This window comes from Artemia sp. Qi Xiang Cuo, chromosome 8, assembly GCF_049724085.1.
Source record: "Artemia sp. Qi Xiang Cuo chromosome 8, ASM4972408v1, whole genome shotgun sequence".
Lineage (NCBI taxonomy): Eukaryota > Metazoa > Arthropoda > Branchiopoda > Anostraca > Artemiidae > Artemia > Artemia sp. Qi Xiang Cuo.
In genome coordinates this window covers 35328329-35346022 of record NC_142801.1, presented here as the reverse complement: position 1 = coordinate 35346022, position 17694 = coordinate 35328329, and the positions used below count along the sequence as shown (strand labels likewise).

The 17694-nt window shown below is 33.4% G+C and overlaps 1 protein-coding gene across 10 annotated transcripts in view; it reads left to right on the top strand.

Moving 5' to 3' along the window:
• nAChRalpha6 (nicotinic acetylcholine receptor alpha6) overlaps nt 1-17694 on the top strand; it is a 308906-nt gene that overhangs the window by 167389 nt on the left and 123823 nt on the right. For all 10 annotated transcript variants that reach the window (XM_089093391.1, XM_089093392.1, XM_089093388.1 and 7 more), the window contains one exon: nt 4601-4781. In XM_089093391.1, coding sequence (XP_088949517.1) covers nt 4601-4781 — 181 coding nt within the window. The remainder of the gene's footprint in view (nt 1-4600; nt 4782-17694) is intronic.

The window sequence follows — 17694 nt, the reverse complement described above, 5'->3', positions numbered from 1 at the left end:
CTTCAATGCTGCCAATTTACGCTTTTGAGGTCCTGACAAACTCATGAATTCTCAATGGCTCTTCAGCTGCTGATATTAGATAGTAAACTGGCGAACTTGGCGAATAATGCATGGGTTATATATGGATGGTCTTACGGTTTTAAACAAATTCATTCATTTAAACTGATCTTTATAATTTCCCGAATTTCCTTTTTGCCGCTCCCGACAAAGATTCCGCTCCCGACAAAGCGCTTCTAAAAACAGTTGCACCCTTCCATTCTATTAGACATTATAGGATTACAATTCAACGGAATCAAAACCAAAATACTTGGCCGGCACGAAAACTTAAGCCTCCAAAAATAAGTGGATAAGTAGATTTAATATTTGGAAATAGAATAGTCTAAAAATAAGAATTCTACTGCAAAAATAAGTAGAAGTGGAAACACTGCTCATGATGGCACACAAGAAAGATGTTGAATCAATAAAATCAGAAATTGATCTGTCACTTCAACCCTTGCACGACACAGTTGCACTATTAATCTCACTATTATCTGAGTTAATCTACATATAAATGTAGTAGTTTAAAAATTTTTACTAATTGCTAATTGTAATTTTGTTCCTGTATATTTTGTAAAAGAAAAAAAGGCCTTTTTGGGAGGAAGCTTGGGCCCCCCATAAAAATTAGGGTGGGCAATGGCCCACCCCTTCCCCCCCCCCAAATGGCGCCCTTGCTCTATCCCAATGATCAATCCTGCGTGTTAAAAATGGACAGATTAGATAATGTACAATCCTTGTTCCGGGGGCTTTGGGGACATGGCATCCTCTGGGGTAATCCTATTATTATGCCTTGTGACTATTTGAATAAAATTATTTTTAATACTTTTATCAGTATAAAAGAGAGCATCTAAAAGGGTAAGAGGAGGGGGGCTGGCTGCTCTCCGTTCCTTTTTCAACTTTCCTCTCTAGGTGATTTTTAAATTCCAACTTAACACCCTTAGACATTACTTAGATGTTGCCATTTTTACCCTTTTGACAGCCCTCCTGCATATAGTTTGTTTTTATTTTGTTTGACATCCCGCTCAACATTTTCTAGAATTTTTTTTTACATCCCCCTCAACATTTTCTAATGGTAATACTTTTAGTCTTTTTGGAGACCCACGATAAACTTTCCCCTTTATCAAGGAGGCACACTTGTGCCTCTATAAAGAGGCGACCCACCAGAATGTTAAGCGATTTCCGGTCCAAGCGGTCGCAGAGAGACAGCGGTAATTGCATTTTGTAGCCCAAGCTCAAACTAAGAAACGTGCAAAATTTCACCCCCCTCCGAATTTATCTTCATGGGTAAAAGTGGGCCGGAAGTTTCGACCCTCCGACCACAGGCCCCTTTAACGTTGTCCGATTGGGCTGAAATTTAGAGGTTAAGCTTTCCTAGGGTCCGGGAGCTTATCCTCGAAATTTCAGTTCAATCCAATCACTCCTTCCCTGTTTTCCAAAAACCAAATATAGCCACTTAAAGTTAAAAAAAAAAATTCTTGTTATCCACGCCTACAGGCCACAGTTGGCAACTGATCCGGGTGAATGAGGACTCATTCGAATCAGAATTTGACCTGTTAGGGCCTTTTGATATTTTCAGACCGAAAAAATTATCCCCCGAATTTACATTTACGAAAAACCTCGTTTTCCTATAAGAGCCCGCTATAAGCGGGCTCTTATCGTTTTCCTATAAGAGCCCGCGAAAACGCGGGCTCGTTTTGCTATAAGAGCCCGCAAGCCCGCAAGCTGTCAAATCAGCTAACAACTTTTAAAACTTAAAACGAACAGAAATTATTCCGTATATGAAAGGGGCTGTGCCCTCCTCAACGCCTCGCTCTTTACGGTAAAGTTTTTATTGTTTAAAAAAATAGTTGTGAGAAAGTCAAACTTTAGCGTAAAGAGCGAGGCGTTGAGGAGGGCACAGCCCTTTTCATATACGGAATAATTTCTGTTCGTTTTAAGTTTTAATGTCGCTCCTTACTTTCAGTTTAAAAAAAAAAATGTATTTAAAGGCTGCAAAAGTGGGGGGTTTTGGGGGCGGAAACCCCCCAACTGTACCTTCTAATCCCTGTACGTTTTAAGGTTCGAACTTGTGACTCAGCCTCTTTAACTCTTTAGAAAACGTAGTTTTTTTTCAAATAATATAAACAAAGGACAACTTATATAACGTACCTCATTTGCCACTGGGGCTTTGGGGGATTTTGCTATCCCTGGAAGCATAGTTATTTCACTTTTCAACTATTTTAAACAAGAAGGCTGTTCGAAAACTTTGATCATATGTCTTTGGGGCCATCACAGCTAAAAAAAAATTCATGTTTTACCAATCGTGCATGCAATAAATTTATGCATTGCGTAACTTACAATCCTTGCCCCGGGGCTATGGGGGTATGGCATCTCTTGAGGCCTAGCTATTACCCCTTTTGACTAGTTTGAACAAATTGATAGTTTAAAAATTTCAACTATTTTTTAGGAGTAGGAGAGGGGGCAAACAAAAAGGTCAAGGGAGATGAGCAGGTCGCCCTCCAATCTCTCTTTAATATACCTTGAAAGTTTTAACCTAAAAGTCTCACCCATTCCTTAGATATTGCTGATATTCAACAAACACTGGTCAAAATCCAAACATCAAAATCAATGACAATTAAAACACTGGTGTGTTTCGATTGTGTTGGGCATCCCTCTCAAAATTTCCTTAAAATTACACCTTAACGATCTAAGTGTCTTTGGAGATTCAGGATCAAACATGGCCTCTTCTCTTGATAAAGGACCCTATATGTTAAGAATGGGCATGTTCCATAACCTACAGTCCTCGCACCAGGGGTTGGGGGGTGTCAACCACGGAGGCATAGTTATTTGACCTTTAAACTACTTTGAACATAATGGCTATCTCAAAATTTGTTGGATACATCGGGGTATAAAAGGCTGGGGGGTTAGTTGCCCTCCGATCACTTTTGATTCTTAAAAAGGGGACTAGATCTTTTGATTTTCAATCGAATGATTCTCCTCCAAAATTTTTAAGACCACCTTTTTCACAAGAACCTTATATGTTAACAATGGGCAACTTGCACAACTTACAGCTGTTGCCCCAGGAAAGGAGGTTTTTTTTTTACCTTAAACATAGTCTTTTTGCCTTTGGGCTATTCTGAACAAAATGCCTCTCTCGAAATTTTTATCAGATGCATTTGAGGAGAAAAGGGCGTGAGGGGATGGGGGCTAGTTGCCCTCCAATCACTTCTGACTCTTAAAAAGGGCACTAGAACTTCTGATTTCCAATCGAATGAGCCCCCTTCAAAGTTTATATGATCACCTCTTTCATATGAAGTGCGTCTGAGCAAAAATAAAACATTGAATCCTTATAGCTCTTGACTATAGGTAAACTCTATAGTGTTGCCTCTGAAAAACAATATTTCTTTATGAATCTTCTTATTACAGAAACATAAATATATAACGGCGCAGGTTTCCCTTCTCAACATGCATGACATTCACTATATTCCATAAAGTGTTGTCAGATTAATATGTAGGGATGAATTTTCCCTAGCCTGCCTTCATTTGAAGGAATGCATTTGGATTGAGCGCACAATATGGATGCTGAGTGGTGACAGCTCCCCTCTGACATGAACGAAAACAGTAGTTTTAAAGGGAATTTAAAAGGAAATCAATAACTGGTCCACATGAATGGTAAATGGAAGAAGGTTGACGGAGGGCGTCGTTGCTTCGTATTTAGAAAAATGCCAATGTGAAATTAGCAATAAGCAAAAATTAATGAAAAAACAAGCATTCTTTTACGAATGTATAGACTGAAATTAACATTTGAAACAGAGAGAAACTGATCATATATATGAGGGGTATCAATCCCCTCCGTCATTTACGCTACATTTTGACTTTTTTCCCGATATTTCAAGAATGAATGGTCTAGCATAGAAACAATGTGGTAAAAAAGTTTAACTTGTTTATAATAATGATCTGAGAATGATAGGGGGAAACTTCGCATTTTTTAAGTAATAGAATATTACTTTCAAATATTTTAAAATTAGTTTTAGCGGTTACCAAACCATTCAACCCAGTTTGCTGCAGTCCAGGCTACTTTCTAGAAAAACCCTAATCGGGCTTTACCATAAGGAGTGTGGATTTGAAGGACTTGATTCCCCTCATATATAGAATAATTTGGTACCTGTCAAGAATCCAGAAAAAACGCGATAAGTGAAGTTTGGTTAAAGCTAATAAAATAGGATGAAAATATAATAGTTAATGAACATAATTGGGCTGTATATTTGCTCATTAGGCAGGGGGGGGGGTAAAGCATAGCATATATTAAATACTTAACCTAACCTAGGTACCTTTTTTTGCCCCTTCAACCCCAAAAAATTAAAGTTTAAATCTTTGTCACGGAGTGAGCATTACCTCACTATGCAGTGCAAACCTGTTTTTCATTAAGTATCTGAGATTTCAATGCGGTCTTTCTCGGGTGTTTTCTGGATTCTAGACAAGTACCAATACTGCTTTCAGTAAAAAAAAAGAAGGTCGTTTTTATCAATTCGATTAAACCAAACGAATAAGATTTGAAGCCTTTAATATAATTCTTATTTTGCAGTGCAGATGAAGGTTTTGATAGTACTTTTCCAACAAATGTGGTAGTTCGTAATAACGGTAGCTGCTTTTATTTACCCCCTGGTATTTTCAAATCAACTTGCAAAATTGATATTACTTGGTTTCCTTTTGATGATCAAAAATGTGATATGAAGTTCGGCAGTTGGACATACGATGGATTTATGGTAATAAATTTTGTTTTCTTAGCATTTTTTATATTTTTTTTTCCTCTTTATAGAATTTCACAAAATTTCGATATGTTAAGCCCGAAAAATATTTTTGAAAACGTGGTATAATTCTGAGAACCAATCCTAAGCCTCATTTAATTTCCAAAATAATTAACTGCAATTATGATGGGTCTTAGAAAACAATAGTTACATTTCTGAAAGAACATTGATCCTGCTCTGACAGTTTATCGATTAATGCTGAATTTGATACATTATTTGGTTGAGTGTATAAGCAGCTAAACCGTTAGAGCTAGTAATATTAATTATTTGGAAAAATGATCTAGGAACCATGGCCTTTGCCATGGACTAGAAATTTCTGGTGAATTATAGCCGAAAAACAATGACATGTAAGGACCAAAAAATTGAGGTGACAAATGGTGCAAGGGGTAGGAGGCGGAAATACCCCACAAAAGTGGCTTTTGCTAGCCACGAGCTGGTCAAACCTTGGTCTGTCCGTTTCATATGTTTTGCTTCGTCTCTTGAGGTAGACTATGTTTTGTTGAGAAATTCTCACTAAATGGTGTGTTTTGAAGGTAAGCTATTATAAAAATAATTTAAAGGTTGTTTAGTTCCTAAGATGTGTGTTTGTATTTATTTGTGACATGGACGGTTAAATTCTTACTTCTCTAGCCACATACAAATGTGGCCAAGAGCAGGTAGCTATGGGCCAAGAGCAAAGAAGACTTATTGTCTAAAATATCACAAATCCCTCCTTCCACTTTGAAAATATTCAACCTAGGCCTATTGCAGCTCATATCTAAAATCAGCATGGAAAGCTACTCTCAGACAAAATGAATATAGACACACACCTAAGCCATTCCAAGCTCAAATCTTTAAAAGCTTTAAAAACCAAGCAAAATTATATATTTTTCTTATTATTATTATTTATATGTGAATTATAAAAATGTGTCATAGACTGTGATTTGGTTTCCGTACTACATGAGCTCAAGTAAAGAAACATCTTAAGCCGTTTGAAAGATTAAAACTAACGGCAGCTAAAAAAAATAAACCTTAAAACGAGTAAAACTTAAATTGAACTTTCAAATCAAACTTAATACGGACAAAAATCACTACAAACAAGAGTTTGCTAACTGCCCCCTTTCCCCTCTGATTCCCCCCTTCTGCCCCCAGTGAGTTTTGTTCGTTTTGACTTTCATTTGAATATCCAATTTCAGTTTTACTCGTTATAAGATTTATTAATTCATTTATATTAGGACCTTTTGTATGTTAGCAGCAATCAATGTTATACTTTAGGGACTTTATGTTCCTTCCTGTATTATTTGGGGCCTTTACGTTCCTTGGCACCTTTCCATGGTTGATTACCAGACATATAGCAATTCCGGGCCAACCAGACATGTTTCTAGGCCAAACTGACAGGTTTCTGGTGGGTATAGAATTTGAGAGTCGATAAAGTGAAATTATGTCGCTATTCTAGTTTTTCTAAACCGGTATTGCCTATAACTTAATAAAGGGTTAAGGTGATTAGCGATTACGAGCGAGGATAGTACGAATTGCTTGTGAAAAACCCGGATGAATTAGTTGAAAATAAAGTTTTAACAAGAAATGTCTGAAAAGTAACGATAGAATGACATTGTGACTTGACCTAGCTTTACCTCTCCGATGTGGTCTGTATAATACAGAAGTAACGTTTGAAAAGTATTGTCAATTTAAAATAGGATCTAACGTTCCCTTCGTTCCCCCAATTCTGAGGGCAGGGGAGGGTAGGAGAGGGGGAGGGGGAGTCAATTTTGAAGGTAAAACTAAAAAATACTCAGAATCGAAAATAAATTAGATCTGCCTCAAGGGGAAAGCTAAGAAGCCCTTCGTTCCCCCATTTCTGAGGGCAGGGGAGGGGGAGGGCGAGTCAATTTCATAGGGAAAACCAAAAATACTCAGAATAGAAAATAAATGAGATCTGCCCCAAGGGGAAGGCTCAGATGCCCATTCGTTCCCCCATTTCTGAGAGCAGGGGAGGGGGAGGGCAGACCTAGTTTTTTAGATTTTCGTGGGTGTTAGGTTCCTGGGATTTATTATTTGAGAAGGTAACTTTAGTATTTCATAGTTTGACTTGCCTGAAATCATGAATTAGAATTTTTAATTGGCTGTGTGGGGATTTTCAGACCTAGGTTTTTTAGATTTTCGTGTGTGTTTGACTCCTGGGGTTTATTATTTGAGAAGTTAACTTTAGTATTTTGTGGTTTTAGGTGCCTGAAATCATGAATTAGAATAGTTAATTAGCTGTTGGGGTTTTCAGACCTAGTTTTTTAGATTTTTGTGAGCGTTAGGTTCCTGGGAGTTATTATTTGAGAAGTTAAATTTTTTATTTAGTTTTTGACTTGACTGAAATCATGAATTAGAATATTTAATTGGCTGTTTGGGGATTTTCAGACCTAGGTTTTCTTAGGTTTTCGTGTGTGTTTAAATCCCGGGGTTTATTATTTGAGAAGTAAACTTCAGTATTTTGTGGTTTTACGTGCCTGAAATAATGAATTAGAATATTTAATTAGCTGTTTGGGTTTGCAGACATAGTTATTTAGATTTTCATGGATGTTAGGTTCCTGGGATTTATTATTTGAGAAGTTAACTTTAGTATTTCATTGTTTGACTTGCCTGAAATCATGAATTAGAATATTTAATTGGCTGTTTGGGGATTTTCAGACCTAGGTTTTTTTTAGGTTTTCGTGGGTGTTTGTTTCCTGGAATTTATTATTTGAGAAGTTAACTTTAGTATTTTGTGGTTTTACGTGCCTGAAATCATGAATTAGAATAGTTAATTAGCTGTTTGGGTTTTCAGACCTAGTTTTTTAGATTTTCGTGGGCGTTAGGTTTCTGGTATTTATTATTTGAGAAGTTAACTTTAGTATTTCATAGTTTGACTTGCCTGAAATCATGAATTAGAATATTTAATTGGCTGTTTGGGGATTTTCAGACCTAGGTTTTTTTGATTTTCGTGTGTGTTCGACTCCTGGGGTTTATTATTTGAGAAGTTAACTTGAGTATTTTGTGGTTTTACGTGCCTGATATCATGAATTAGAATAGTTAATTAGCTGTTTGCGTTTTCAGAAGTAGTTTTTTAGATTTTAGTTAGCGTTAGGTTACTGGGATTTATTATTTGAGAAGTTACCTTTAGTATTTCGTATTTGACGTGCCTGAAATCAAGAATTAGAATATTTAATTGGCTATTTGGGGATTTTCAGACCTAGGTTTTTTTAGGTTTTCGTGTGTGTTTGACTCCCGGGGTTAATTATTTGAGAAGTTAACTTTAGTATTTTGTGGTTTTAAGTGCCTGAAATCATGAATTAGAATATTTAATTAGATGTTTGGGTTTTCAGACATAGTTTTTTAGATTTTAATGGATGTTAGGTTCCTGGGATTTATTATTTGAGAAGTTAACTTTAGTATTTCATGGTTTGACTTGCCTGAAATCATGAATTAGAATATTTAATTAGCTGTTTGGGTGTTTTCAGACCTAGGTTTTTTAGGTTTTCGTGGGTGTTTGTTTCCTGGAGTTTATTATTTAAGAAGTTAACTTTAGTATTTTGTGGTTTTACGTGCCTGAAATCATGAATTAGAATAGTTAATTATCTGTTTGGGTTTTAAGACCTAGTTTTTTAGATTTTAGTGTGTGTTATATTCATGGGATTTATTATTTGATAAGTTAACTTAAGTATTTAATTGTTTGACTTGCCTGAAATCATGAATTAGAATATTTAATTGGATCTTTAGGGATTTTCAGACCTAGGTTTTTTAGGTTTTCGTGGGTGTTTGTTTCCTGGAGTTTATTATTTGAGAAGTTAACTTTAGTATTTTGTGGTTTTACGTTCCTGAAATCATGAATTAGAATAGTTAATTAGCTGTTTGGGTTTTCAGACCTAGTTTTTTAGATTTTCGTGGGTGTGAGGTTCCTGGGATTTATTATTTGAGAAGTTAACTTTAGTATTTCATGGTTTGACTTGCCTGAAATCATGAATTAGAATATTTAATTGGCTGTTTAGGGATTTTCAGACCTAGGTTTCTTAGGTTTTCGTGGGTGTTTGTTTCCTGGAGTTTATTATTTGAAAAGTTAACTTTAGTATTTTGTGGTTTTACGTGCCTGAAATCATGAATTAGAATAGTTAATTAGCTGTTTGGGTTTTCAGACCTAGTTTTTTAGATTTTCATAGGTGTTAGGTTCCTGGGTATTTATTATTTGAGAAGTTAACTTTAGTATTTCATGGTTTGACTTGCCTGAAATCATGAATTATAACATTTAATTGGCTGTTTGGGGATTTTCAGACCTAGGTTGCTTTCGAAAACCCGGATGAATTAGTTGAAAATAAAGTTTTAACAAGAAATGTCTGAAAAGTATTTTTTTTGGGGGGGGTGGGGGTAATGACAGAGTGGATGACTTAGACTAGTTATAATGCTGTACTCTGACATAGAGAAGATCTAAGTATAAGACTGAATAAATTCTCTATCAACATCTATTGACGGATACTTGGGCTAGCATTGGCAAAATCAAAGTATCGTAAGTAGCAAACTCTTTCTTGAATTCGACTCATGGATACACAATGCAGATATTATAAAAAAAATTTTTAATTTCCATACTTCATTTACATGCAATAGATACCGAGAGTTCAATGGCTCCTCCCTGCAATAACTTCCAAGGGTTTTATGACTCCTCCCCACAATGAATTCAGATGGTTTTAGGACTCACCCCCCTAGCCATAACTCCATTCAACCTAGAGCAAAGATATAAAAGTTTGATGAAGTATTTTTCTACTTAACAACTACATTAATAACTTCCAAGATGATAGAAATGTATGACACAGAATTTATCAGTTACCGAGAGTTCAATGACTCCTCCCCCGTAATGACTTCCAAGGGTCTTATGACTCCTCCCCACAATGAATTCAGATGGTTTTAGGACTCATCCCCCTAGCCATAACTCAATTCAACCTTGAGCGAAGATATAAAAGTTTGATGAAGTATTTTTCTACTTAACAACTACATTAATAAATTCCAAGATGATATGATTGTATGAAACAGAATTTATCGTTTTGAAAAAATCAACTTTTTGTTTTATATTTGAATGTTCATTTTTATTATTGTCTATGGAACTCGAAGAAATTTACTGTTATCACTGGATAGGGAACTATAATGTGTTTGAGTATGATAAAAGCTTGTTGAGTACTAAATTACGTCATATAAACAGACTGGGATTCTACGATAGAGTGTTTACACCACTTAATAATGCTGGTCAGGAACTGAGAAATGTTCAGGAGAAAGTCAGAGAAATTTGCAGCTTTTTCGGGGTTGAAGCGCTCTACGTAGAGGGCAATGTACCTACAGATAAAGTTTTAATTCAAAAGTGTGACCCTAGGATTCCACTTTTCAATCTAGAAGAGTTTAAGTGTCCTAAATTTGAAGGGGGTTATCACCGTCCTGAAGACGTGGTTAGTTTCTTCGCACTGTGGATTCCTAAGAACATACCTGATCGTGATAAATCCATAAGACATGGTAAAAACTATTCAATACCATGGGACCATCGTTTGTGGATGTTTAAGAGTGAACTGCAAGTACTATTTTTATGTAAACATTTATTGTTGTGTTTTTTTTTTGTCTAAAAAAAATCTGTTAATAAGTTTAAGCAATAAATATCTTTAAGCTTAAACCGTATTTATTCTTTAGAATAGTTCTATTGTAAGCAAGTAACATACTCTTTCCTGAAGTTACCTCTTGGATACAAAATGCAGAAACTTCATTTAAGAAACTATGAAAAAATTGTAAGTAAGTAAGTAACAAATTCTTTCTTGAAGTCACCTCTTGGATGCACAATGCAGAAATTTCATTAAAGAAATTATGAAAAAATTGTAAGTAAGTAGCAAATTCTTTCTTGAATTCGCCTGCTGGATACAAAGACATTTCGTTCAAGAAAATATGACAAAATTCTAAGTAAGTAACAAATTCTTTATTGTTTACACGACTTAGATACACGATGTAGAAATTTAATTCAAGAAATTATGAAAAAATTCTCAGTAAGTAACAATTTCATTCTTGAAGTCACCTCTTGTATACACAATGCAGAAATTTCATTTAAGAAATTATCAAATATGGTAAGTAAGTAGCAAATTCTTTCTTGAATTCGCCTCCTGGATAAATAGAAAAGACATTTCATTCAAGAAATTATGAAAAAATTCTAAGTAAGCAACAAACTCTTACTTGAAGTTACCTTATGGATACACAATGCAGAAATTTCATTTAAGAAATTATCAAAAATTGTAAGGAAGTAGCAAATTCTTTCAAAAATATGTTAAGACGTTTAAGCAATAAATATCTTTAAGCTTAACCCGTCTTTATTCTTTAGAATAGTTTTATTCATTTCATTAAATTATGAAGAAATTGTAAGTAAGTAACAATAGCTTTCTTGAATTCGCTTCCTGGACACAATACAGATATTTAATTCAAGGAATCATAATAAAATCGCAAGTAAGTAATAAAGTCTTTATTGTTTTCACCTATTGGATACACAATAATGAAATTTCATTCAAGAAATTATGAAGGAATTGTAAATAGGTAACACACTCATTCTTGAAGTCACCTCTTGTATACACAATACAGAAATTTCATTTAAGAAATTATCAAAAATTGTAAGTAAGTAGCAAATTCTTTCCTGAAATCGCCTCCTGGATAAATAAAAAAAAAATTTCATTCAAGAAATTATGACAAAATTCTAAGTAAGCAACAAACTCTTTCCTGAAATTACTTCATGGATACACAATGCAGAAATTTTATTTAAGAAATTATAAAAAATTGTAAGTAAGTAGCAAATTCTTTCTTGAATTCGCCTCCGGGGTAAATAAAAAGAAAGTTCATTCAAGAAATTATGAAAAAATGTTAAGAAAGCAAAAAACTCTTTCTTGAAGGTACCTCATGTATACACAATACAGAAATTTCATTTAATAAATTATGAAAAAATTGTAAGAAAGGAACAAACTCTTTCATGAAGTCACCTCGCGGATACACAATACAGAAATTTCATTAAAGAAAAAATGAAAAAATTGTAAGTAAGTAGCAAATTCTTTCTTGAATTCACCTGCTGGATAAACAAAAAGATGTTTCGTTCAAGAAATTATGACAAAATTCCAAGTAAGTAACAAACTTTTTATTGTTTTCATGACTTAGATACACGATGTAGAAATTTAATTCAAAAAATTATGAAAAATTCTCTGTAAGTAACAATTTCTTTCTTGAAGTCAACTCTTGAATACACAATACGGAAATTTCATTTAAGAAATTATGAAAAAATTGTAAGCAAGTAACAAACTCTTTCCTGAAGTCACCTCTTGGATACACAATGCAGAAACTTCATTTAAGAAACTATGAAAAAATTGTAAGTAAGTAACAAATTCTTTCTTGAAGTCACCTCTTGGATACACAATACAGAAATTTCATTAAAGAAATTATGAAAAAATTGTAAGTAAGTAGCAAATTTATTCTTGAATTCACCTGCTGGATAAACAAAAAGACATTTCGTTCAAGAAATTATGTCAAAATTCTAAGTAAGTAACAAACTCTTTATTGTTTTCACGACTTAGATATACGATGTAGAAATTTAATTCAAGAAATTATGAAAAAATTCTCAGTAAGTAACAATTTCTTTCTTGAAGTCAACTCTTGGATACACAATACGGAAATTTAATTCAAGAAATTATGAAAATATTTGTAAGTTTTTCACTTAGCTACAAGATGTAGAAATTTAATTCAAGAAATTATGAAAAAATTCTCAGTAAGTAACAATTTCTTTCTTGAAGTCAACTCTTGGATACACAATACGGAAATTTCATTCAAAAAATTATGAAAATATGAGTAAGTAAGTAACAAGCTCTTTATTGATTTCACCTCTTGAATATACAGTACAGATACTTCATTCAAGAAACGTGATTAAACACGTTTTGAAACTACATGCTATTTGCTTGCCTTTCCTTGGCACCTTTCCAAACGAGCAGGGATTCCCCACTGGTTCCTACACATTACAAAAAGTGAGCAGTACGAAAACTCCACGTTTTCAACCAGACTGGTTTTTTAGACAACACCCATTTTTAGGGACCAATCAGAGACAGCGGAGGTTGCTCAATATACAATAACTTGATTGGTGATTGGTTACACACCGCGACGGCGCATACATAGTGAGAGAGACATGCAAAGTCGACATAGATTTATTTCATTTTTTTTTACGTTAATTTAGCCGAGGTTACGTGCGCGCACGTAACCTAGTCTAAATTAACCTTAAAAAAAATGAAATAAATCTATTTCGACGTTGCATGTCTTTCTCACGATGTATGCGCCGTCGTGGTGTGTCACCAATCACCAATCAAGTTATTGTATATTGAGCAACCTCCGCTGTCTCTGATTGGTCCCTAAAAATGGGTGTTGTCTAAAAAAACCGGTCTGGTTGAAAACGTGGAGTTTTCGTACTGCTCACTTTTTTGCAATGTGTAGGAACCAGTGGGGAATCCCCGCTCGTTTGGAAAGGTGCCAAGGAAAGGCAAGCAAATAGCATGTAGTTTCAATACGTGTTTAATCACGTTTCTTGAATGAAGTATCTGTACTGTATAGTCAAGAGGTGAAATCAGTAAAGAGCTTGTTACTTACTTACAAATATTTTCATAATTTCTTGAATGAAATTTCCGTATTGTGTATCCAAGAGTTGACTTCAAGAACGAAATTGTTACTTACTGAGAATTTTTTCATAATTTCTTGAATTAAATTTCTACATCGTGTATCTAAGTCAATATTTTCATAATTTCTTGAATGAAATTTTCGTATTGTGTATCCAAGAGTTGACTTCAAGAAAGAAATTGTTACTTACTGAGAATTTTTTCATAATTTCTTGAATTAAATTTCTACATCGTATATCTAAGTCGTGAAAACAATAAAGAGTTTGTTACTTACTTAGAATTTTGCCATAATTTCTTGAACAAAATGTCTTTTTGTTTATCCAGCAGGTGAATTCAGGAAAGAATTTGCTACTTACTTACAATTTTTTCATAATTTGTTTAATGAAATTTCTGTATTTTGTATCCAATAGGTGACTTCAAGAAAGAATTTGTTACTTACTTACAATTTTTTAATATTTTCTTAAATTAAGTTTCTGCATTTTGTATCAACGAGGTGAATTCAGGAAAGATTTTGTTACTTGCTTACAATTTTTTCATAATTTCTTAAATTAAATTACCGTATTGTGTATCCAAGAGTTGACTTCGAGAAAGAAATTGCTACTTACTGAGAATTTTTTCATAATTTCTAGAATTAAATTTCTACATCGTGTATGTAAGTCATGAAAACAATAAAGAGTTTGTTACTTACTTCGAATTTTGTCATAATTTCTTGAATGAAATGTCTTTTTTTTTTATAAAGCAGGTGAATTCAAGAAAGAATTTGCTACTTACTTAAAATTTTTTGATAATTTCTTTAATAAAATTTCTGCATTGTGTATCCACGAGCTGACTTCATGAAAGAGTTTGTTACTTGCTTACAATTTTTTCATAATTTCTTAAATGAAATTTCTGCATTGTGTATCCATGAGGTAACTTCAAGAAAGAGCTTGTTACTTACTTAGAATTTTGTCATAATTTTCTGAATGAAATGTCTTTTTTATTTACCCAGGAGGCAAATTCAAGAAAGAATTTGCTGCTTACTTACATTTTTTGATAATTTCTTAAATGAAATTTCTGCATTGTGTATCCATGAGCTGACTTCAAGAAAGAGTTTGTTGCTTACTAAGAATTTTGTCACAATTTTTTTAATGAAATGTCTTTTTTATTTATCCAGGAGGCGAATTCAAGAAAGAATTTGCTACTTACTTACAATTTTTGATAATTTCTTAAATGAAATTTCTGCATTGTGTATCCAAGAGGTGACTTCAAGAATGAGTGTGTTACCTATTTACAATTCCTTCATAATTTCTTGAATGAAATTTCAGTATTGTGTATCAAATAGGTGAAAACAATAAAGACTTTATTACTTACTTGTAATATTATTATGATTTCTTGAATTAAATATCTGTATTGTGTCCATGAAGCGAATTCAAGAAAGCTATTGTTACTGACTTACAATTTCTTCATAATTTAATGAAATGAATAAAACTATTCTAAAGAATAAAGACGGGTTAAGCTTAAATATATTTATTGCTTAAACGTAATAACATATTTTTGAAAGAATTTGCTACTTACTTACAATTTTTGATAATTTCTTAAATGAAATTTCTGCATTGTGTATCCATGAGGTAACTTCAAGAAAGAGTTTGTTGCTTACTTAGAATTTCGTCATAATTTCTTGAATGAAATGTCTTATTTTAATTATCCAGGTGGCGAATTCAAGAAAGAATTTGCTACTTACTTACAATTTTTGATAATTTCTTAAATGAAATTTCTGCATTGTGTATACAAGAGGTGACCTCAAGAATGAAATTGTTACTTACTGAGAATTTCTTCATAATTTCTTAAATTAAATTTCTACATTTTGTGTTTAAGTCGTGAAAACAATAAAAAATTTGTTACTTACTTAGAATTTTGTCATAATTCCATGAACGAAATGTCTTTTTTTATCAAGCAGGTGAATTCAAGAAAGAATTTGCTTCTTACTTACAATTTTTTCATAATTTCTTTAAAAAAATTCTGTATTGTGTATCCAAGAGGTGACTTCAAGAAAGAATCTTTTACTTACTTACTTACAATTTTTTTCATAGTTTCTTAAATGAAGTTTCTGCATTGTGTATCCAAGAGGTGACTTCAGGAAAGAGTTTGTTACTTGCTTACAATATAACTATTCTAAAGAATAAAGACGGGTTAAGCTTAAAGATATTTATTGCTTAAACGTATTAACAGATTTTTTTTTAGAAAAAAAAAAACACAACAACAAATGTTTACATAAAAATAGTACTTAGAGTTCACTCTTAAATATCCACAAACGATGGTCCCATGATATAGAATAGTTTTTACCATGTCTTATGGATTTATCACGATCAGGTATGTTCTTAGGTATCCACTGTGCGAAGAACCTAACCTCGTCTTCAGGACGGTGATAACCCCCTTCAAATTTAGGACACTAAAACTCTTCTAGATTGAAAAGTGGAATCCTAGGGTCACACTTTTGAATTAAAACTTTATCTGTAGGTACATTGCAGTTACGTAGAGCGCTTCAACCCCGAAAAAGCTGCAAATTTCACTGACTTCCTCCTGAATATTTCTCAGTTCCTGACCAGCATTATTAAGTGGTGTAATCACTCTATCGTAGAATCCCAGTCTGTTTATATGACGTAATATAGTACTCCATAAGCTTTTATCATACTCAAACATGTTATAGTTCACTATCCAATGATAACAGTCAATTTCTTCGAGTTCTATATACAATAATAAAAATGCACATTCAAATATAACACCACAAGATGATTTTTTCAAACAGATAAATTCTGTGCCATACAGTCCTATCATCTTGGAAGTTATTAATGTAGTTGTTAAGTAGAAAAATACTTCATCAAACTTTTATATCTTGGCTCAATGCTTAATGGAGTTATGGCTAGAGGGATGAGTCCTAAAATCATCTGAAATCATTGTGTAGAGGAGTAATAGAACCCTTGTACTACAGAGCGGCGAGGAGTAACTGAACTATCGTTACAGGATAAATTCTGTGTCATACAGTCCCATCATCTTGGAAGTTATTAATGTAGTTGTTAAGTAGAAAAATACTTCATCAAACTTTTATATCTTCGCTCAAGGTTGAATGGAGTTATGGCTAGGGGTGTGAGTCCTAAAACCATCTGAATTCATTGTGGGGAGGAGTCATAAAACCCTTGGAAGTCATTGCGGGGAGGAGTCATTGAACTCTCGGTATCTATTGCATGTAAATGAAGTCTGGAAATTACAATTTTGTTTTATAATATCTGTATTGTGTATCCATGAGTTGAATTTAAGAAAGAGTTTGCTACTTACGATACTTTGATTTTGTCAATGCTATCCCAAGTATCCGTCAATAGATGTTGATAGAGAATTTATTCATTCTTATACTTAGATTTTCTCTATGTCTGAGTACAGCATTATAACTAGTCTAAGACATCCACTCTGTCATCGCCCCCCCCCCCCCAAAAAAAAATACTTTTCAGACATTTCTTGTTAAAACTTTATTTTCAACTAATTAATCCGGGTTTTCGAAAGCAACCTAGGTCTAAAAATACTCAAACAGACAATTAAATGTTATAATTCATGTTTTCAGGTAAGTCAAACCATGAAATACTAAAGTTAACTTCACAAATAATAAATACACACGAACCTAACACCCATGAAAATCTAAGAAACTAGGTCTGAAAACCCAAACAGCTAATTAACTATTCTAATTCATGATTTCAGGCACGTAAAACCACAAAATACTAAAGTTAACTTCTCAAATAATAAACTCCAGGAAACAAACACCCACGAAAACCTAAAAAACCTAGGTCTGAAAATCCCTAAACAGCCAATTGAATATTCTAATTCATGATTTCAGGCAAGTCAAACCATGAAGTACTAAAGTTAACTTCTCAAATAATAAATCCCCGGAACCTAACACCCACGAAAATCTAAAAAACTAGCTATGAAAACCCAAACAGCTAATTAACTATTCTAATTCATGATTTCAGGCACGTAAAAACACAAAATACTAAAGTTAACTTCTCAAAGAATAAACTCCAGGAAACAAACACCCACAAAAACCTAGAAAACCTAGGTCTGAAAATCCCGAAACAGCTAATTAAATATTCTAATTCATGATTTCAGGCAAGTCAAACCATGAAATACTAAAGTTAACTTCTCAAATAATAAATCCCAGGAACCTAACACCCATGAAAATCTAAAAA